Source organism: Xyrauchen texanus, chromosome 15 (genome assembly GCF_025860055.1).
Source record: "Xyrauchen texanus isolate HMW12.3.18 chromosome 15, RBS_HiC_50CHRs, whole genome shotgun sequence".
Lineage (NCBI taxonomy): Eukaryota > Metazoa > Chordata > Actinopteri > Cypriniformes > Catostomidae > Xyrauchen > Xyrauchen texanus.
In genome coordinates, this window is record NC_068290.1 from 26,867,764 (window position 1) to 26,890,239 (window position 22,476).

Genomic DNA, 22,476 nt, shown 5'->3' on the forward strand with positions numbered 1-22,476 from the left:
ATTTTTTTTAAAACACCTTAAAGCTATTTTATTGGTCACTTATAATAACGATGCATGCAACTTTTTTTAAACTAATGGTAATTGAGATAGATGCATGCATTCACACATTCACTTGTTACACTGGACTTTTTAAAATTAACTTGTGAAAATGTGCTTAGTAATCCTTAAAAGTATTTTAAAGGAAATGGTGACCATTTACAAGTCCTGTACATAATGATTAGAGCCTACTGATTAAAATCTTGATGTAGCCTACCATTACCCAAGAATTTTACTACATTTGTCACTCTAAAGAACAGCATGGTAACATGGCTTACAGTTTGTGGGTAAAAACCCAGAATGTTAGTGTGAATTGACTGAAACATTTGTCATGAGCCTTTTTGTTTATATATTTCAAATTTTCATTCACATTTGGTGAATCTTTGCTTGTTTTCACCAAAATATTGCATGTCCGCAAATATTAAAACAGAAATATTTTTTTATGTGTACATGGGACATTTCATGTAAAATACAGTTCCCCCCTACATGTTCACCCTGCCCCCAAGTGTAAAACTATTCAGTTAAGTCCTTGTTCTCTTTAAAATATTTTTCATCCACAATGACTATGAAAAGGTATAAATCTAATCAAAAAGAGTTATAAAAAGGTAAGAAAATAAAAAAATAATTTGTTATTTATCTTTCATAATAACACTTTACCTTTAAATATCTACAATGAATGTAGGACAATGTCAATTATATAACAATATTGTTGATATTTTAAAGGGATAGTTCTCCCCAAAAATGTAAACTCTCTCATTTACCTCATGCCATCTCAGATTGTAAAATTGTTTTATTTTGTTATTACAAACTGTAAAATAATATAATTATTTGCAGTAATGCAGAGTAATGCAAACTAAAACACTATCAGTATCACATAAACAATAATATTCATGAATCTTATCAAAACAGGACTGTTCTCACCATTAATTGTAATTTTATTTCAGAGTACTTTATAAGCTGTCACCAATGTGACATATTCTTTGATGTTGATGTATACTGACTTTGTCATGTTGTGTAAGTGAGCTCACACCCTGTGTCAAACATTTTGAGCTATCTAATTAACACATTCAAGTAATTGAATCACAAAGAAACTGAAACTGCTTGGCAAAAGGTAACATTTATGTATAATGCATGGTTTTATAAACTGAATAGTTAGTTTATGTGAATTAATATAATTGTTTGGAGTGTTTCAATTCTGAAAGCAGATCTTTTCACTAGTGGTCACGTGCCTGATCCATATTTTTCACATAACATCCACCTTTTATTTTGAGTCTTCAAAGGCCTCCCGTATTCATATGATGTACAATTCAATTTAACGCTGATGTAGATAGAGCAGCAATCAAGCTCCCACTAAATTCTAACCATCTACAAATGTAGACTTTCTTGGAAATTAAATTAACTTAACAGAAAGGTAAACAATCGTTCCGCTCGTTTACAGCAGGAACAAGTTACTACTGTAGATACTGAAAATGGGTAAGGAAGAGAAGACTGTAAGAAATGTCCTGTAAGAAGAAAGCTCAGTGATCACCATGACCACCTTGACATATTACTGTCCACTCAAGGTATACTTACTTTACTTTCAACATTGCCATTCTGATATATCCTTCTTATATTTTGTGGCAAATTTTTAATTGAAAATTAAAAGGATGAAGTTCAGCCTTTCTACTGTTGAAACTAAATATTCATTAATTTGTTAAAAAATTACAATGAAAAAGGCAGGTGGACTATCAATTAAGACTTTAAATTTACAGTTTTACGTTTACAATATGATTTTAACGAGGATAGATGGTAAGAGTTTAAATAAATTATTCAATAAATATATCAATTAATATATTTGATCAAACACTTAAAATGGTTTGCTTTTTGGTTGGTAGGTTGGTCATTTATTTATTCTGAAACAACATTTGGCTTAAAAGCAACCTTAGTTGTAGGTGTCATGGGAGTACAGAAAACAAAATTCCAACTCATTTGAGAACCATCAAGGTCCAGCTGCACAAATGCTGTGATTCTCCAGCAACTTTGTGAACACAGAACTTTGGACAATATCTTTGATTATCAAACACAGTGTCCTATTCACACATTAACTTTCACATATAAGACTGGTAAAGAATAAAAGAGTTTGCAATGTTTTCACAACTTTCTTTGGATATTTAAATGTGTTGTATCCCTGTGCCTTTCTTGGAAGCATATTGCAGAAATAATGCACTGCTATGTCCTAAGCAGTGCATAACAGCAACGGGCAGGTGAAAGGTCAAATTTATGTAAACAACAATGGTAGATGACGTTGTATAGGTCCCATTAAGAAACTTTAAACAGTAAAGGTTGAAAGATCACTCGTTAATTTATACACATTGTTTAGGCTGATAAATGGAGGGTCAAGACCTTTAGATTCCAAGTAAATTACATCTGGCTTCTTTAAAAGACCGAAGTTTTCCCCCGAAGTCCATACCTAATTTTAGTTTGCAATCCAGCTAAAGGAACACACTGTCCAGCATTGTTTTGCACTGTATTGCTGCAAAAAGGTTGCAAAATGTATTCTACCCTTAAATATCTAGAAGGTGCTTTTTGAGCTGATGCTTTTAAGTTAACACTAGCCGCAGAACATAACTTGATACGAACAGTGTGTAACACTGCAAGAAATGGAAAAAATGTACACCAGTATAAACATAAAAAAGTGCAAATGGGTGCTTTATGCACCTCATTTATGGTGTAGATACAGAACATGCTGGCAAGTGGGTATGCACTAACACAAACACACACACACAGTTAAAGCAGCCAAGGGAAGCATACTTCCCTGCAAAAACACACAGATTGTTTGATGCTCCCGCTGCTCCACACGGTTGCCACATGCCGACAGTTAGTCTGGCGTTGAAGCAAGAGGCGAGTCAACGGGGAAACCCGCTTTTTTTGTATAATATATTAATTTTTCAATCAATGAAAGTGTAGTGTATGTGCACATGCTCAAAGATTTGTGGATTGTTCCATACAAGTTACCAAAGCATATCTCTTTCTTTTTTCCTTTTCTGTCTCTTTCTCTCGACTTTGCGTGGAGTAGAGCTTAGCAGTCAACAACCGTTAGATTTGTTTGGTCACATCAGTTGACAGAGATGGATGGATACAAAAATGGAAGAATGAACAAGAGGATGAGGGGGTCACCTCTCTAAGGACCACGATTTGACAGGTTGTTAATTTCCAATCATGCATCCAATTAGGCATACGCACATACAGATACACACTTCGCCCTTTTCTCACCACTGCTCCACCATCAGTTTGAGGACTCTGTTGATGCTCAGGTCTGAGTCAAGGCCAAAGTCCGTTTCTAGAAATGGGGCAGCACGAGGTGAGAGTGGGTGTAGGCCAGAGGTCAAGGATTCCAGCCAGTCAGCAGGGTCAAAAGCAGGAACCTCTGACCTTCTTTTTCTGGAAAGTGAGCTGGATGGTGGAGTGGTGCAGATAGGAGGAGGGGGAAGTGGAGCTGGGGTAGAACCAAGGGGCAAAGCATTGTTAGGGGATGGAGGAAGCTCCAAAAGAAGCGAAGAGCACAGAGGAGAGGACAGGAAGTTGTCATCTTTTTGGCGCTTGGAGGACTGTGATTGTTTGGGCTGTGAGGCAGGGGAGGAGCCTGACAGGACAGTAGTGGTTGTTTGTTGGAGATCTGTGATGGGAGAAGTGTTATCTAAAAGATAATTATATTATTTCGTAATGAAAATCATGGTCTTTGAAATGTTAGTTAAATGTTGATGACCTATTTACCAACAATGACCAGCATGTCTGATGTCATTGCACTCACCTGAACAACCAATAGTCTCCTTTAAAATGTCATCTATGGATTGAGTCGGGTTCATCTAACATGGTGAAAGAAAGAGAGGACAGGAAGTTGAACACAGTTCGAAGTCACTTCTTGTTGATGTACAGCAATCAATACATCAATAGTTGCATACCTTAGTAAATTGTCAGACAGCAGACTGCACATGAACACAAATACACTTACCTGAACTCTTTGAATAGCCTCCTGTAACTCCTCCTCCAAACTGCGGACAGCTGGTGAGGCTTGTATTGGACTGGCTGTAATTTGCATAGGCAAATCAAAATCTTGACCAATCACATCACAAAGCTGACAACAGTTCACCTGATATTAGGAATAAATAAGAAAAATACTATTAATTTCAATGGTGAAATATTCATCTGTGCATGTTTTGTAGGCTAATATTGCCCAAAACCTCATGTGCTAAAGAAGATGTGAATGAATAATGTGGTATTAAGATACAATGTTATGCTGTAATAGTATGTCCCAATACTGTCGTACTTTCTCACTAAATACTTAAACTACATACTTTCCCATCACCAGTGCAGCATGTAAAGAGTGCTTCCTGTCCATCTGTGTCCAGTTTCCCTCTGGAGCATCCTGAGTCCTGTTGCAGGAACGGATGAAGGGAACCTCCACAAAGCTGCAGAAAACAAAAGGCATCTGTATCAAATATTTAAAGTACTTATCATAAGACTTTTTCACAGATTTTTAGGGGAAAACTGCTGAATTTGTTGAAGTGATTTAAACAAGAGTAAAATGTGTTAAGTGGAGCTGAGAGTGCTACACAATTATTGGCAGCTGAAAATATACGTACATTTGCCAAAACATTCAATAAACAAGTATGCAGGGGATGGGAGATATCTTTGTATTTAAAAGATGATCATGTAGATTCACAATAAATAAAGAGTCTAACAGAGTGCCAATACCACATACAAGGAAAATGTAACTGTAAGGATTGCAGACGAGGAGTGGGGATCTAAGCGCAACTCTTTATTGAGTAAACAGGTAACAAAGACGAAAACATAAGAAACAAACCACGGAGGAACACGGAAAAAAAGAAAACACGGCAGGACAGGTAACGACGCAAACAAGGAACCATAAACATACACGTGAAGTGCAAACATTCAACGACCGACAAGGGAATGGAGGAATAAACAGGGTTTAAATACACAAGGACAAGGGTAACAAGGCCAATCAACAAACAGAATTCTGAAACAGGATAACAAGATAATTAACTACAACCAATGACAAACAAGAACTAAATCAAAGTAATCAAACAATGAACCAATAAAAACCAGATACAAAACATGGAAGGAAAACAGGATGTGACAAGACTAGGAACAGAACAGGAATTTCAAAATAAAAATACACAAAAGAACAAAGGACAACAATGAACATGACAGAATCCCCCCTCAAAGGATCGGATTCCAGACGATCCTAAACACATGACAGGGCAAACAGACAGACCAAGGGAGCATAAGGGGCAGACAGAGAGTCCAAGGGGGCACAAGGGGCAGACAGACAGTCCAAGGGAGCATAAGGGGCAGACAGACAGTCCAGGGGGGCACAAGGGGCAGGCAGGAAGTCCAGGGGGGCACAGAGGGCAAGACAGGCAGGTCACGGAGGCGCAAGGGGCAGACAGGAAGTCCATGGGGGTATGTGACGGGGACCGGGTCAGGTGGTCTGGGGGGTGTCCACCGAGTAAGGACAGGTTTAGGAGGCCAGGGAGGTGGCCACAGGGCAAGGGCCGGTTTGGGTGGCCTGGGAGTGACCACTGGGGAAGCTGACAGAGCTGTGTGATGCGGGGCCAAGGAGGACTTCTGAGGCGGAGCAGTCGAAGACTTGGGTGATGGCGCCGAAGGAGGCGTAGACAGGGCCGCAGGAGACCCTGGGGGCAGAGCCGAGGGAGGCTCAGGAGGCGGAGCTAAGGGAGCCACTGGAGGCGGAGTCGGGAAAGGCTCAGGAGGCGGAGGGGGGAAAGGCTCGGGAGGTGGAGCCGAGGGAGACTCAGGAAGCGGAGCTGAGGGAGGCGGAACCATGGGAAACTCTGGAGGCTCAGGGGCGGAGCCGTGGGAGGCTCAGGAGGCAGAGCAGAGGGAGGCACAGTAGGCAGAGCAGAGGGAGGCACAGGAGGCAGAGCCGAGGGAGGCTTGGGAGGCTCAGGGGCGGAGCCGAGGGAGACTCAGGACGCGGTCCCGCGGAAAGCAGAACTATGGAAAGCTCTGGAGGCTCAGGGGGCGGAGCCGTGGGCGGCTCAGGAGGCAGAGCTGAGGGTGGCTCGGGAGGCAGAGCCGTAGGAGGCTCGGGAGGTGGAGCCGTAGGAGGCTCGGGAGGCGGAACCGTAGGAGGCTCGGGAGGCGGAGCTGAGGGAGGAGGCGCCGTAGGAGGCTCTAGAGGCGGAGACCTGGAAGGCTCTGGAGGTGAAGCCGAGGGAGGTGGTGCCGTAGGATGTTCTAGAGGCGGAGCCCTAGGAGGCTCTGGAGTCTCTGGGGGCAGAGCCGTAGGAGGCTCGGGAGGCAGAGCCCTGGATTGCTCTGGAGGCGGAGCCGTAGTAGGCTCGAGAGGCAGAGCCCTGGAAGGCTCGAGAGGCGAAGCCCTGGGTAGCTCAGGAGACTTGAGAGGCGGAGCCCTGGAAGGCTCGGGAGGCTGAGCCCTGGAAGGCTCGAGAGACTTGAGAGGCGGAGCCCTGGGAGGCTCGGGGGGGCGTAGCCCTGGAAGGCTCGGGAGACTTGAGGGGCGGAGCCCTGGGAGGCTTGAGAGGCGGAGCCCTAGGAGGCTCGGGAGGAGGAGCCCTGGGAGGCTCGAGAGATGGAGCCCTGGACGGCTCGAGAGACTTGAGAGGCGGAGCCCTGGAAGGCTCGAGAGACTTGAGAGGCGGAGCCCTAGGAGGCTCAGGAGGAGGAGCCCTGGGAGGCTCGAGAGGCTTGAGGGGCGGAGCCCTGGGAGGCTTGAGAGGCGGAACCCTGGGAGGCTCGAGAGACTTGAGAGGCAGAGCCCTGGGAGGCTCGGGGGGCGGAGCCCTGGAAGGCTCGGGAGACTTGAGGGCCGGAGCCCTGGGAGGCTCGAGAGGCTTGAGGGGCGGAGCCCTGGGAGGCTCGAGAGGCTTGAGAGGCGGAGACCTAGGAGGCTCGGGAGGAGGAGCCCTGGGAGGCTCGAGAGACGGAGCCCTGGACGGCTCGAGAGACTTGAGAGGCGGAGCCCTGGAAGGCTTGAGAGACTTGAGAGGCGGGTTACCATCATGCCGGCGGATAAAGTGATAGCCAATTATACAACTTTGTGACTCGTTGCTATGGCGATAAACCCTAAAATGCCTTTAAAAAATACAATTTAATGAACTTTAGACCTCAAATAATAAATTATTTTCATTTGTGCTTTTATAAAATTATAAACTTCACAATTGTGCATTTAAACCCTCCAAAAAAAATCACAATTCACTTCCTTCTTGCTTTAATGCAATTGCTTATGCAGTATTTTATACATATTGCAGGAAGATTGGAAATTACAATTAATAGGCAAAAATTATACAACTCTTGCCAAATAATTCAGATCACATTATTAGTCAATGATTAGTTTAACCAGGTTATTGATCTCCCACCCAACAGTTAAGTATTTATCCTCACCTGAGTGTCTTTTGCTCCTTCTCTTGGTCTACTCCTCAACCACTCTCTCATTTCAAAATCCACACTAAGCTCATCTACTGCCTGGCCTGGCCTCCACATGGCACCAGAGGACACTGAAGGTGAGTGAGTATGTATGCTGGGGCTGGAGCCAGCAGAAGAAGAAGTGAAGTAACTATCACCAGCCAAGCTTTGCTCTTCTAAACCTGGGTTATGGATGTAAATCTGAGCTGGGTTGGTAGAGGTGTCAATGCTGGTGGTGATTTGGTTGAGGCCAGCAGGATGAGTGGGTTCTATTGTGGACCCTAGCTGGCAAAGTGGAGCAGGGGTTACCGGGGGGCGAGACACCTGGAAAGGGCGAAGTCTCTCCAGCAGTGCAGGCTTGGTGCCGGAAACAGGGAGCCCACGTTTACGTAACTGCTGACGAAGCACTGACACCTGAGAAAGGAAAAACGTCTAGGTTACGGATGTAACTTCCGTTCCCTGATGGAGGGAACGAGACGTTGTGTCGAAGAAGCGACACTAGGGGTCTCTCTTGAGAGCCTTTTGCATCTCTGATGATGAGAAAAGGCCAATGAGAAATTAGCAGACAGAATTTGCATGTCCCGCCCCCGGACATACGGGTATAAATGGAGGGAAATACGTCAACACTTCTTGTTGAGTGTGCTCGGACCTGCAAGAGGGGGCCACGGCTTGAGTGTGATAGGCCAACGTAATGGTGTCCAACGTCTAAAGCTCTGTATGCGGTCCAAGTAGATACGCAAAGCACGTACCGGACACAGCAATGAAGGGGCTAAGCCTGCCTCCTCTCAGTGCAGTGCTTGCAGGTTCACTACCTGGTCCCTGAAGGGAGTGGTGGGAACCTTGGGAACGTAGCCCGGTCGCGGTCTTAGGATCACGTGACTGTCTGCTGGACCGAACTCCAGGCAGGTGTCGCTGACAGAGAACACTTGCAGGTCCCCGACCCTCTTGATGGAAGCAAGCGCGATCAGGAGGGCCGTCTTCAAGGAGAGGGCCCTGAGTCTGACTGATTCTAGCGGCTCGAAGGGGGGCCCGAGAGGACCACTGAAAGATCCCAGGAGGGGAACAGGCTCGGCCTGGAGGGTTTTAACCTCCGGGCGCCTCTTAGGAACCTGATAACTAAGTTGTGCTTACCCAAAGACTTGTTGTCTACTGTGTTGTGGTGGGCTGCGATAGCAGCTACATACACCTTCAAGGTGGAGGGAGGACAACCTCTCCTGCAGGAATGAAAGCACTGACCTAACTGCACACCTCTGTGGGTCTTCAGCCCGTAAAGAACACCAATTTGCGAACAAGCGCCACTTCAGGGCATAAAGTTGCCTGGTAGAAGGGGCTCTGGCTTGGATGATCGTGTCTACGACAGCAGGTGGTAGATCAGCTAGATCTTCCGCATCCAGTCCAGGGGCCAGACGTGGAAGTTCCAGAGGTCTGGATGCAGATGCCAGAGCGTGCCCCATCCCTGAGAAAGAAGGTCCTTCCTAAGGGGGATTTGCCAGGGAGGGGCTGTCGCGAGGAGTACGAGATCCGAGAACCAAGTCCGAGTGGGCCAATAGGGAGCCACTAGAATGACTTGTTCCCCATCCTCCCTGACCTTGCACAGCACCGGGCATTGGGAGGTTTCTCGGGAGGTGAACAGATATACCTGGGCCTTGCCGAATCGTTCCCAAATCAGCTGGAACGACTGGGGGTGAAGCCTCCACTCTCCACTGGGCAAGCGTTGTTGTGATACCACGTTGAGGTTGCCGAGTGACCGTGCTGTGACCTTCATGGCCCTGAGGGCGAGGTCGGTCACTGAGTGCAGTTTCTGCAGCACATCGGGATCAGGAATACCCAAGTGCAGATCTTTAAGAGCCTTGGCCCTGTGGACTTGCAGGAGGGCCATGGCATGCAGAGCGGAAGCGGCGCTGTAGGCTTTGGAGTTCAGTGAAGACGTCATCCTACAGGCCTTGGAGGGGAGCATAGGGCGACCCTGCCAAGTGGCGGCGTTCTCGGGGCACAGGTGGATTGCAACCACTCTGTCCACCTGGGGGACCGTCGTGTACCCGTGGGCAGGGTGTAAGAGTATTTAGAGCAGATGAGCGAGAGGCATGGTGACGGGTGGAGAATGGTGTTCTCCACGAACTCGAGTCATCCGTGTCAGACGCCAGACCACTCTCCAATGCAGCGGCCAGCTCATCCGTCTCGGGGGGCTCAAGAGGATAGGCAGGCTGGCCGTGAGGCGAGCCGCTGTTACCTCGAGCCCAGACAGAAGTCAACGATCGTGTCAGGGGGCGGGTGGTTCACAGGGACGTACCCAGCGAAACCGCGTCCGCTGCCATCCCCAAATCGCCTCATCGCCATCTGGGTTGTCCTCAATCCCGTGGGAAGAAGGAGCGACGCAAGGGGCGGCTGGAGTGTCGTTCTTTCTGAGGAAGGAAAGCCGCGTCCGCAATGTTGCCATGGTCATGTACTCGCAATGAGAACATGATCCATCCACAAAAGCTGCCTTGGTGTGATCGCTGCCCAGACACACGAGACAGCGCCTGTGGCCGTCAGGAGCGGAGAGCACTCTACCGCATCCAGGAACTACACAGGGGCGGAAGGGCATCTTTATAAAGACACATCCTGAAAAGGACGTTCAACGCCGCTGTGTATGTTAGAGAAAAATACTCTTTTAATGGAAATGTCTCTTTTACTGCGATGTCAAAGCGCCCTGGGGCAAAGCTGCACTGCCGTGCAGAGAAGGAGAAAGCCGCTGATATGCGCCGTAGATCCAACAGCAATCACACTCAGAGATGGGAGGAACAGTGTGTGACTCGCAGCTCGCTGCATACACAACCAGTCGGCTCCGAAGAAAATTTCTGAATGAAACAGACGCATTTCCCTCCCTTTATACCCATATGTCTGGGGGCGGGACATGCAAATTCTGTCTTCCAATTTCTCATTGGCCTTTTCTCATAGATCAGAGATGCAAAAGGCTCTCAAGAGAGACCCCTAGTGTCGCTTCTTCGACACAACGTCGAAGTGAGCGACAGATGGGGAACTGAATATATTCAAAATTCTCTCCAAAGATTGTTAATACAAAAATGTTATAAAGATTTATTTTATAAACTATTAGGAAATGCCATCTTAACTAATACGGATCTTACTGTTAGGTCATCTAGGTTTGAAGGAAGTAACTCTGCCTGGTGCATGGGACTCGTATCAGCAGTGGAGGGGCTTGTTGATGGTCTTCCAGACTGAGGGGAGCTTTGAGGTGTGGTTCCGGAAATCTTCAGTTGGTGTTCACTGATGTTTGGAGGTGTAATATAGACATTTATTACTAGTGTTTTAAAATTTGTGAGTTTATATATTGTTCTAAAAATCTTTGTTTGTGTTCTGCTGAAGAAAGTCATACATATCTAGGATGGCATGAGGGTAAGTGATGATAGAATTTTCATTTTTGGGTGAACTATACCTTCAATAGTTTTAAACAAGTTACCATTACATAGTAAACCAAATTAAACATTACTTGAAATGCCACGTTTTGGAATTGAGTTATAAATATATTTAATAAATCAAAATTATTAAGTACAAAATTGAGGATGTTGGGATTTCCCATAGGCCCTTGCGCTTGAATAAATGATGTGTATTTGTTCAAGACAAGGGAACTTATAGTGAAATATAATGATAATTGTAATTAAAAATGCATATATTTTTAGCTCTTTTGACTATTTGTTGTATTTGGTTAGTAGTTATGTTTGTGTGGTCACCATTAGGGTGATTAGCCTTTCTTCCAGTGAACTCAGACCCTATACAAAACATTCTACTCTACACATATGATAGTATTTTTCAAAACTGCAGTTAAATGTGCATTGAAGAATATTAGGGGATATACAATGTGCTCTTTGATGAATGCAGTGCCCAGTTATAATGTTCCTTCCTTACACCATGTGCCGTGACTATTAAAATAAAAAAGGTAAAATGATGCTGCTTTAATCACAGAAACGTGTTAAGTCTTGTTAACTTTACTTAAATCGTTTTTAAGAAGACAATATTGTCTTTAAGAAGACAATATTGGGTGAACTTGAAGATAAAATTAGTTTTCTGGAGAAGCACATGCAATTTCTAGTTCACTTTACTTGAGCCAAATAAGTATGTTTACTTTGGTTTGCATGCTTTTTTTTAAGTCAACTCATTTGATTTTACAGCATATACTTGGACAGAGAGATGAAGGCTGTAGCTCAACGATGCAAAAACCTGCTGTAGCTCATGGGTTTCTCTTTTTATTGTGGTAAATAACCTACATTTTCTTATGGGTACTTTGGTGGTTTACCTGTTTGTCACAGTGAGCTGTTGTTGCTGGTTAACAATCTGTAGTTGTAAGAACACTTGCTGTTGCTCCAAGAGATGAGAGTAGGAGGATTCAGTGGGGGGAGTCTGGATGTTGTTATTCTTTTGTGAAGTGTTCCCAGCTCCGTCCCCAGTCCCAGCCCTTTGATATGGGGGAATGTACTGATGGTATTTCAGCTTCCTCATTTTGGGTTTAGAATCGCGAGGCTTCCGTGGCCGTGGAGGGTGGGATGAAGTTAAGGACCCACCCAGAATGGAATGAGAAGGTGGAGCTGAAGGCTTGGAAGGCTTATGCTTGGAGGCATACAAAGAGAGAATGTAAGAAATACAATTTTGAAAAATGGCAGAAATTAGTGAGTGGATGAGAGATGAAATGGGGCGAGGAAATATCTGTGTAAATGTGTACCTTTGGCAGCAGTGGAAGTGTCTGGGAGGGCATGTACATCCCTTTGGGTCTCCCAGTTGTTGACATAGAGTTTGACCCTGTTAATGTCATGGTCATTGGCTGGCTGATGCACTCAGTTGCCGGGAGCAACGCCAATCTGCACTCCTTATAAAAGATTAATTGACAATGGTGAAAATGTGGAACAACCATAATTTTATTTCCAGCTATTTTTACCTCAACTTAAATTAAACTGAAGAAGGCAGGAAAAGGGTACTATGTCAACAAAAATAGTGGCATACTGTCTTGGTTTTCTACCCCTTAAAACATCTTTACCTGTACACTGTTTGGGCTGAAGGGCATAGCAACAGGTGACGCATCACTCTGCGATTGGTCACTGCCTACCCCAGGTGATGATGAGAAGCCAGGAGATTGGTGCATCCCAAGTTGCTCAGGAGATGCAGAGAGGGAAGAAGAATTGTCATCTTCAAAGGCATCTGATGGCAATGAAGGAGCTGAAGCAAGGGGATGAGAAGGAAAACAGGTCAGGTGTGAGCTTTTCTGCAACAATTCTGGAAATAAGTTCAATATAATGAACTTATATAATGAATATAGTGTTTCATTAAAAAGATGTATGGCTTTTGTTACACACTCAGTAATTTTATTCCCAATAAAATCACATAAATAAATGAATAGTACTTATATGCTTAAAATAATGTACACTCATGTGTGATAAAGTCTCATGTGCTACACTCACATCAGTAGCCTAATAAAAGCTGCTTTATTTAACATGGAGTGGGTCACCTCATGGGGTGTTAAGGACATGTTAAGATGATCCAAGCACATTGGTAACTGATCAATTTAGCTTTTTATTAAAAGAAAAATTGGACACATTTAATGATAAAAAGCTCTATCACTTTGCTGAGGTGGTGTAATAAGATAAAAGTATAATTACAATGAGAAAGTATTATATGTACAATATTGTATGCATTCAAATGTATTGTTATTACAAAGTGTAGTGTGCATTTTATAGTGTGTTTATGTACAGTATATTAAGGAGCTAAATGTTTATATTCAGTTTATTAGGCTTAATTTCAGTTAAATGACTCACTGTTCTCCAGAGGCAGAATATTCCTCTGCAGGAGATCAAGTGGTCCAGGCTGTCTATGGATTTTCTCACTTATATCCTCTGCCAGACGAGCCTTCTTCTGCCTATGAGCACCACCATAACCCCTGTCTGTGTGAGAGAGAGACATAAAAATAGATTGAGAGAATCAGTGAGAGAACAAAATGATTAGTGAGAGAAAATGGGGAATGTGAATAGCGGATCAATTGCTCTGTTTTATAATAAGAGAACAGAAAAAGAGGGAATATTTTCAAGACCGATATTAAAGCCACTATAAACGATTTTTTACAAAATGATTTGTTGTTAGGTAATCCAATTCAGTCATTCAGAAAGCTGCTAATAATAAGTGCAATACTGAAGGACTTTCAGCTGAATGACTTGGAAACACAAAAAGCTGTTTGATGAATGGAGACTCGATGAATGGATATATGAATAACTAATGGACAAACTGCTCATTCCAGCTTTAAGGTTAGGGCTTTTTGGGATATTGGGATAGGTATTGGGATATTCTACTATGACTGAAGGTCAGGAAATACAGGTGAAACTCGAAAAATTAGAATATCGTGCAAAAGTTCATTAATTTCAGTAATTCAACTTAAAAGGTGAAACTAATATATTATATAGACTCATTACAAGCAAAGTAAGATATTTCAAGCCTTTATTTGATATAATTTTGATGATTATGGCTTACAGCTTATGAAAACCCCAAATTCAGAATCTCAGAAAATTAGAATACTGTGAAAAGGTTCAGTATTGAAGGCTCAAAGTGTCACACTCTAATCAGCTAATTAATCCAAAACACCTGCAAAGGGTTCCTGAGCCTGTAAATGGTCTCTCAGTCTGGTTCAGTTGAATTCACAATCATGGGGAAGACTGCTGACCTGACAGTTGTGCATAAAACCATCATTGACACCCTCCACAAGGAGGGAAAGCCTCAAAAGGTAATTGCAAAAGAAGTTGGATGTTCTCAAAGTGCTGTATCAAAGCACATTAATAGAAAGTTAAGTGGAAGGGAAAAGTGTGGAAGAAAAAGGTGCACAAGCAGCAGGGATGACCGTAGCCTGGAGAGGATTGTCAGGAAAAGGCCATTCAAATGTGTGGGGGAGCTTCACAAGGAACGGACTGAGGCTGGAGTTACTGCATCAAGAGCCACCACACACAGACGGGTCCTGGACATGGGCTTCAAATGTCAAACGTCTTACCTGGGCTAAAGAAAAAAAGAACTGGTCTGTTGCTCAGTGGTCCAAAGTCCTCTTTTCTGATGAGAGCAAATTTTGCATCTCATTTGGAAACCAAGGTCCCAGAGTCTGGAGGAAGAATGGAGAGGCACACAATCCAAGATGCTTGAAGTCCAGTGTGAAGTTTCCATAGTCTGTGTTGGTTTGGGGAGCCATGTCATCGGCTGGTGTTGGTCCGCTGTGCTTTATTAAGTCCAGAGTCAACACAGCCATCTACCGGGACATTTTAGAGCACTTCATGCTTCCTTCAGCAGACAAGCTTTATGGAGATGCTGACTTCATTTTCCAGCAGGACTTGGCACCTGCCCACATTGCCAAAAGTACCAAAACCTGGTTCAATGACCATGGTATTACTGTGCTTGATTGGCCAGCAAACTCGCCTGACCTGAACCCCATAGAGAATCTATGGGGCATTGCTAAGAGAAAGATGAGAGACATGAGACCAAACAATGCAGAAGAGCTGAAGGCCGCTATTGAAGCATCTTGGTCTTCCATAACACCTCAGCAGTGCCACAGGCTGATAGCATCCATGCCACGCCGCATTGAGGCAGTAATTAATGCAAAAGGGGCCCAAACCAAGTACTGAGTACATATGCATGATTATACTTTTCAGAGGGCCGACATTTCTGTATTTAAAATCCTTTTTTTATTGATTTCATGTAATATTCTAATTTTCTGAGATTCTGAATTTGGGGTTTTCATAAGCTGTAAGCCATAATCATCAAAATTATATCAAATAAAGGCTTGAAATATCTTACTTTGCTTGTAATGAGTCTATATAATATATTAGTTTCACCTTTTAAGTTGAATTACTGAAATGAATGAACTTTTGCACGATATTCTAATTTTTCGAGTTTCACCTGTATTGTAAAACTCTCAAAGGCCACGGTTGATGCATCACCTGGTGCAGTCTGAGCAGTCAGACCACTAGGGGGCGACTTCTGAATGGTGCCATCCTCTGTCCAAAGCTGCATTGAGAAATAGCCCAGTCATCATCAGTGAATGTCAACACAAATTGTAAACATGTATTATCAATTTTATTTCTGAAAGAAAGTATAAAGGTGAAGTGACCCAAGCAGAATTGTTCACTTTGGTTTGTGACTAGAGCCAACTTGGCCCTTTAAAATTTCTGGACACCTGATCAATGAACGAAAAACGTATTGTTTGCCATCATACAAGAAATAAAACATATTATTTATGATTGTTTACTCCTTGTTTGAAATGTTTCTTCAATCAATAAAAAAATTATTAAATTATTAAACTAAAAAAAAATAGCTTATTTTTAGCATTTTAATTCCATCAAAATGAATTGTGTAATTTTTTACAAAATTGAATAAAACTTTAAATATTTATTCATTTATTTTAAAGATAACTCAATTAAATTTTATGAAATTTTGTTACAAAATTGAAATGCGTGTGTGTGTGCATGCGTGCATGTTTGTGTGTTTGTGTGTGTGTGTGTGTGTGTGTGTGTGTGTGTGTGTGTGTGTGTGTGTGTGTGTGTGTGTGTGTGTGTGTGTGTGTGTGAGCGTGTATTTATCACTTTGTGGGGACCAAATGTCCCCATAAGGATAGTAAAACCCGAAAATGTTGACCTTGTGGGGACATTTTGTCGGACACCATCAGGAAAACAGCTTATAAATCATACTAAATTATGTTTTTTGAAAATGTAAAAATGCAGAAAGTTTTCTGTGAGGGTTAGGTTTAGGGGTAGGGTTAGGTTTAGGAGATAGAATATAAAGTTTGTACAGTATAAAAACCATTATGTCTATGGAAAGTCCCCATAAAACATGGAAACACAACGTGTGTGTGTGTGTGTGTGTGTGTGTGTGTGTGTGTGTGTGTGTGTGTGTGTGTGTGTGTGTGTGTGTGTGTGTGTGTGTGTGTGTGTGTGTGTGTGTGTGTGTGTGTGTGTGTGCAGATTTAACATATTATTTACTTATTCTGGCCCTAAGCAGTTTTCTTTGGTTTATGATTCACACTGAATCTTTAATTTTTTTTAAAATGTACAAATATTTATGTATAAAGTATAACGTGTTAAGTATAAAGTTGTGTATGAAATAAATAGATAAAAAAACATTTGTACATTTAATCCAAAGGAAATCAAATAAATGTACATAAACATTTGCTCAAAAATATATTTTGTTTGTTTGTTTGTTTGTTTTTGTATGTTTGTTTTGTATTTGAGCATCATGAACCTAAGAGATTTTACAGTAAATGGAAGGACACACTTTTTTGGAAATGTTTTTCTTTTCAGAACATTAAAGCATAAGTATACTAAACAGTAAAGGATTGTTGTTCACAAAAGTGAAAAATCGTAGTTTCACTCATCCGAACAAACCAGTAAACTAAAATGAATCTTTTTAATGATTCAATGTGTTGACTCTCCTCCTTGCATAGTGTGCTTATAAACAAGGGTTCATATGTGTGAATGAATTGGGGAAAATATTGAAATTCGGGGCATTTTGCATCCTGGAATGGAATTACATTTTTCAGGACAGATGGCCAAAAACCGGGACGATCTGAAAAATTCTGGTCGTGTGGCAATTCTATTGGTCAAATCCCCCTATAAGCTTCTGAGATTTCTCAAGTTTTTTTTCTCCTGACAGTAATTATGCTGAAACATCTGCTGTTTACTGTCTTACTACAACATAATTAGCTGTGCTAACAGTGTTTCACAACTAATACTAATAGTCTGTGACAGTAACTAGACATGCAATTACAAACATTAAATTATGCTAAAGAGGTTGAAGACCAACTCTGTTCTCAGATAAATTTGGCATCTGTGAGTATTTTGCTTATTATCTACATTGGCTCAATGTTTTAGCAGTTTCAAAATAAACAATGGCATTCAAAGCTGCTGGTGTCATAACAGCAACTCAAATAAGGAAACCATTTGATCCAACTATTGAATGTTTTAGTATGGAATGTCCCCCTCAAATGAAGTTAAAGTTATTTAAGTTGATAAAATTTAGTCAGGCAGTGATTTTTGCTAATCACCTACCTTGGATGATAAAGTTACAATGTAATTCTAGCTTTCCTACTTTACGCAGAGATAATAAATGGCTCACCAAGCCATTGCTGACTTCTTTCTCTCCAGTTTTATCAGGGACATGGGTCTTTGTACCTAGAGAGGGGAAAGAGAGAATTAACAAAAATGGGAAACATTTTCATCCCACTCCACAAAACTTTCATCCCACTTCACCAAAACGTCACTCTTATGATATTTTCATAAACTCATTCCATCAAAGCCTCAATTCAGAATCATCAGAGTTATTTTTAAATGTCCTTTAAATAAGGTACCAAAGTGACATTTTGGTAATGCAGGATATGTCAATAAATATCTTGGTCAAGCAAACTGATCAGAATTCAAAAATAAACACACAAACTCACCAGACTCTGCAATGAGTTCATTTTGCTGTCTGCGGTTCTGTATTCTTAACTGCAGAACTGAAAAATATATATTTGCAATAAAAACAATATATATACATTAAAAGTGACATGATTTGAATTACACAGGGCCCTATTTTTAGCATGCAAGTGCAGCGCAATGCCTTAACTCATAAGTGCAAAGTCAGTGGGCATGGCCATGAAGTGTTGGTATTTTCATGCAAGTGTGAGCTAAGTCTAGGCACAAGTGGGTTTGACAAAATCACGCACACCAGGCGCTAATCGGGTCAGTGGAGGTTCTACCTCGGCACGTCTCTGTCCTATTATACAGTCCATTCCCTGTCAAGCACCAGTCATATAAACAAAGAGAGCACATTCAAATGAAGGTAGGGCAAATGCATTGTATGTAATTATTTGGAATTATCGGTCAACATAGATTTTAAAACATTATATTCCTTTATTGAAACACAAACAAATTAAACCAGATATATTTTGTAATTCAAAGTACACTTCAAACGTAACAAAAATAAAATAAAAATAAGAAAGTGGTAAAAAAAAAAAATCCAAATCCAAACATTTTAATCTCTCCTTCTTCCACTTGCCCCTTTTGCCGTCAGTGACTTAAACAACAATAAAAATAATAATTGTAACTGAAAAAATATAGCTGCAAGCAGTGATGACAGGCCCAAACACTATGGGTCAATTTCCACCTGGTGGCTTTTGGAAAACAATGCAAGGTGGACACATGCATTTGGCATTTGACATTATTATGTAATTATATTACATTTATATATTACATTTATAATTACATTATATATATTATATATATAATTGTTAAATATTTAAAGATAACTATGTATAATTTTTTCATCATTATATATTGAATTATTGTTATATGAGGGGCTTTCTCACCAAATATTTGTATATGCGATTAATCGGGATTAATTAATCGGGACACCATGTAATTAATTCGATTAAAATTTTTAATCGATTGACAGCCCTAATATCTATATATATATATATATTAGGGCTGTCAATCGATTAAAAATTACATATATATGTAGCCAAGTGGTTTATAAAGCCATTTTTTTGTATTACACAAAAATTTGGTGTGTCCCCTTTAAGAAATCCTCATTCTGTTTGGTGAGATTTCTGTTATGTAACTGGTATCCTAATTTGAATCATTTTTATACTTTATTATGGATTGTATAAGGAATTAACTGGTATTGTTATTCAGTTTAATTAAGTTTCAAGAAGGATACACCTGCATTTTGTTTAATGTAATTCATTTTTTATAAGAGCTTTTTTAAAACAGCAGTGAGTAAATTATCCACAAGGAAAAGATTGTGAGTTTTGGTGTATGTTCACACACACACACACACACACGCACACACTCTCTTACACACACACACACACTCAAAACATGGATTCCATCAACTCTTCAACATCAGAGTCCTCCGTGAAAGGAAAAAAAATAAGAGGAACAAAAGGAAGAAGAAGCCAAGCAAGGGGGGTGTAATGTGATATGGTGTTGTAATTACTATATCATTTTAAATGAAAAGTTGACAATGTTTGATTTAAATTACAAAATGTTGTAAATCTGTTTTGAAATAGGTTGTTTGTAAAATAAAGGATAATATATTTTGTGTATGCATATTTATTGCACCTACTGTAACATATAACTACACAGAACAAGGGGTAAAAAGCACCACTTTAAATTACAGCCTGCTGACATTGTACTTACTCTGTAACTACGTGAAACAAGGGGGTAACAAGCACCACTTTAAATTACAGCCCACAGATGTTATACTTACCCTATAACTACATGGAACAACGGGGTAACAAGTTGGACTTACACTGTAACAACACGGAACCATGGTATATTTACACATTACCTACAGAAATTTTTTTGCAATAGTTCTAATTTTGCTTGCCTTGTTTTCCCTAGTTGCCTTGCCTAGTTTTAATTTTGTTTGATTACCCAACTAAATTCTCAACTCTTTTTCTATAAAAAGAGGGGGTGCTGGCATATCTCGCAGCTGAGATGGACTGTATGCAATACACTTTCATAAAGTAAGTAGCCTACATTGAGAATTCTAAATAAAATCATAGCAGAAACTCATTAACTCATTTTCCTAGATTTCAAGTTTTGTTGTTCAGTAATTTCCATCATGTATCCTGTAATAATAGAATATGTACCCCATGGTTAAAAAAAAATACCTAGGCCTATATATAGATAGATATAATATAATACCTGTGTTTTATTACAAAAGGTGTATGTTCTTGGCAAATTGCTTGCAAACGTAAGAATGATGTTTAGAATAGTAGGTCATACATACCATGTAATATATAATATATAATATTAGAATAGTTACCCCTTAGTTATAAAATACTTACAGTATAAATTATTTGTAATTTTACATGTTGTTTAGCATTATAGGTCATACATACCCTGTAATATTAGAATAATTATCCCTTAGTTATAAAATACTTATAGTATAAATGTTGTTACCCCTTTATTCCTCAAACTTTGCATATTGTTCCCTTATACCTACACATAAGTAATTTATAGGTACACTATTATTACAAAAAGGTATGCCGTAAATATTGTGTACTTATGCTGTAAATTGCAGGCTGTAATCTAAAGTCGCTGCAGGCGACAATCGGAAGAGTTTTGGGGGTAGACCTGACCTGCTAAAGAGAGACGGACTCCATCCCTCAAGGGAAGGTGCCGCTCTCCTCTCTAGTAATTTGGCTCATAGTCTTAATTGTGATGGTATTTGACTAACTGGGATCCAGGTCAGGAAGCAGACAAATTGGATAATCCAAATGTCTTCTAGCTGCCTTGAGACATCGCACAGGTCACATAAACTAAAACATATAGTGACTGTATCACCTAGATATCATATAGAGACTGTGTCTGTTCCCTGAACTACAAAAGACAGACCCCTTACTAAATCATTTAGAAAAAAAAATTGATTAAGAACATGAAAATAAAAAAAATGCATTTAAGATAAACATCATATCTTGGGGTCTGGGTAGCTCAGAGAGTAAAGACGATGACAACCACCCCCGGAGTGAGTTTGAATCCAGGGTGTGCTGAATGACTCCAGCCAGGTCTCCTTAGCAAACAAATTGGCCCGGTTTCTAGGGAGGATACAGTCACATGGGGTAACCTCCTCGTGGTCTTTATAATTTGGTTTGCTCTAGGTGGGGCACGTGAATAACATGAATAACATGAAGCCTCCACACGTGCTTTGTCTCCACGAGACAAAAAGAAAAAGGAGCGAAAATAAAATAAAAAAAGATAAACATTATATAAAGGCAGGGCTACTAAACATTAGATATCTTTCTATCAAAGTAATAATTGTAAATTAAATTATTACAGATCATAGTTTGGATGTGCTTGGATGTTTGACCATATTCTGGTTTCCTTGGTGAATTAGCAAATTTCCCAGAAAATGACACTCTGGGATTAGCATTTATCGATATTCTCAACTTTCTTGGAGTCAGAAAAAATGTGACACGACCAAATCATTGCCATAATCATACGCTAGATTTAATTCTGTCATATGGAGTTGATGTTGATACTATAGATATTCTATCACAGAACGATGACATCGCAGATCATTGTTTGCTGCTATCAGCTAATGTCACACAATCTACACTACACTATCGTTCAGGTAGAACTATTCTTTCGACCACTAAAGATAGTTATAATCTTCCAGAATTGTCTCACATACTCAGTAAGCCAAAATGTCTAGAAGAACGATATAATAACAGAAAAAATATATACAGTCTTTTCTAATACTATTGATAGTGTCGCCCCCCTTCAATTAAAGAAAATTACAGAAAAAAGCCCTGCACCATGGTACAAAGATCACACTCATGCTCTCAATAGAGCAGCTTGGAAAATGGAGTGCAAGTGGAAGAATACAAATTTTGAGGTATTTCATGGTGCATGGAAGAATAGTGCCTGTAGCTAAAAACAGGCACTAAAAGCTGCCAGGACAGCATATTTGAGCAAACTCATAGAAAATAACCACAACAATCCTAGGTGTTTATTCAGAACTGTGGTTAAATTGGTTAGGAATAAAGCATCATCATCATGACTTCATCAATTTCTTTACTGATAAAATTTAAATAATCAGAAATAAAATTGGAACTATGCAATCAACTGCCACAGCACTTCATATTTTTTCCCATGAGTAACTTCAATCCTTCGCTGTCATAGGTCATGAAACTTATCAAAAAATCAAAGTCACAACATGTATGTTAGATCTAATACCAACTAAGCACTTAAAAGAGGAGAAATACTAGAAAAGTTAGTGTCCTCCCAACTATGTTTATTTCTACAGAGAAATGGTATATATGAACAATTTCAGTCAGGATTTAGGCCCCATCACAGTACAGAGACTGCACTTATCAGAGTTACAAATGACTCGCTCTTATCATCTGATCGTGGTTGCATTTCTCTTCTAGTGCTGCCTTCGACACAATAGATCACAACATTCTCTTGGACAGGCTGAGGAATTATGTTGGCATTA

At 40.8% G+C, this 22,476-nt stretch overlaps 1 protein-coding gene across 5 annotated transcripts in view; it reads right to left on the reverse strand.

The window, feature by feature from the left end:
• Positions 1-453: 453 nt before the first annotated feature.
• Positions 454-22,476, reverse strand: part of LOC127655683 (myocardin-like) — a 38,111-nt gene continuing 16,088 nt past the window's right edge. For 2 of the 5 annotated variants that reach the window (XM_052143607.1, XM_052143608.1), the window contains exons 3-15: positions 17,933-17,989; positions 17,611-17,666; positions 15,441-15,507; positions 13,287-13,412; positions 12,512-12,690; positions 12,200-12,343; positions 11,777-12,087; positions 10,611-10,749; positions 7,465-7,899; positions 4,371-4,484; positions 4,028-4,165; positions 3,827-3,881; positions 454-3,712 (exon numbers count right to left, since the gene is read on the reverse strand). In XM_052143607.1, coding sequence (XP_051999567.1) covers positions 3,285-3,712; positions 3,827-3,881; positions 4,028-4,165; positions 4,371-4,484; positions 7,465-7,899; positions 10,611-10,749; positions 11,777-12,087; positions 12,200-12,343; positions 12,512-12,690; positions 13,287-13,412; positions 15,441-15,507; positions 17,611-17,666; positions 17,933-17,989 — 2,249 coding nt within the window. In that variant the 3' untranslated portion in view covers positions 454-3,284. The remainder of the gene's footprint in view (positions 3,713-3,826; positions 3,882-4,027; positions 4,166-4,370; positions 4,485-7,464; positions 7,900-10,610; positions 10,750-11,776; positions 12,088-12,199; positions 12,344-12,511; positions 12,691-13,286; positions 13,413-15,440; positions 15,508-17,610; positions 17,667-17,932; positions 17,990-22,476) is intronic. The other 3 variants (XM_052143610.1, XR_007972066.1, XR_007972065.1) reach the window with 3 other exon arrangements.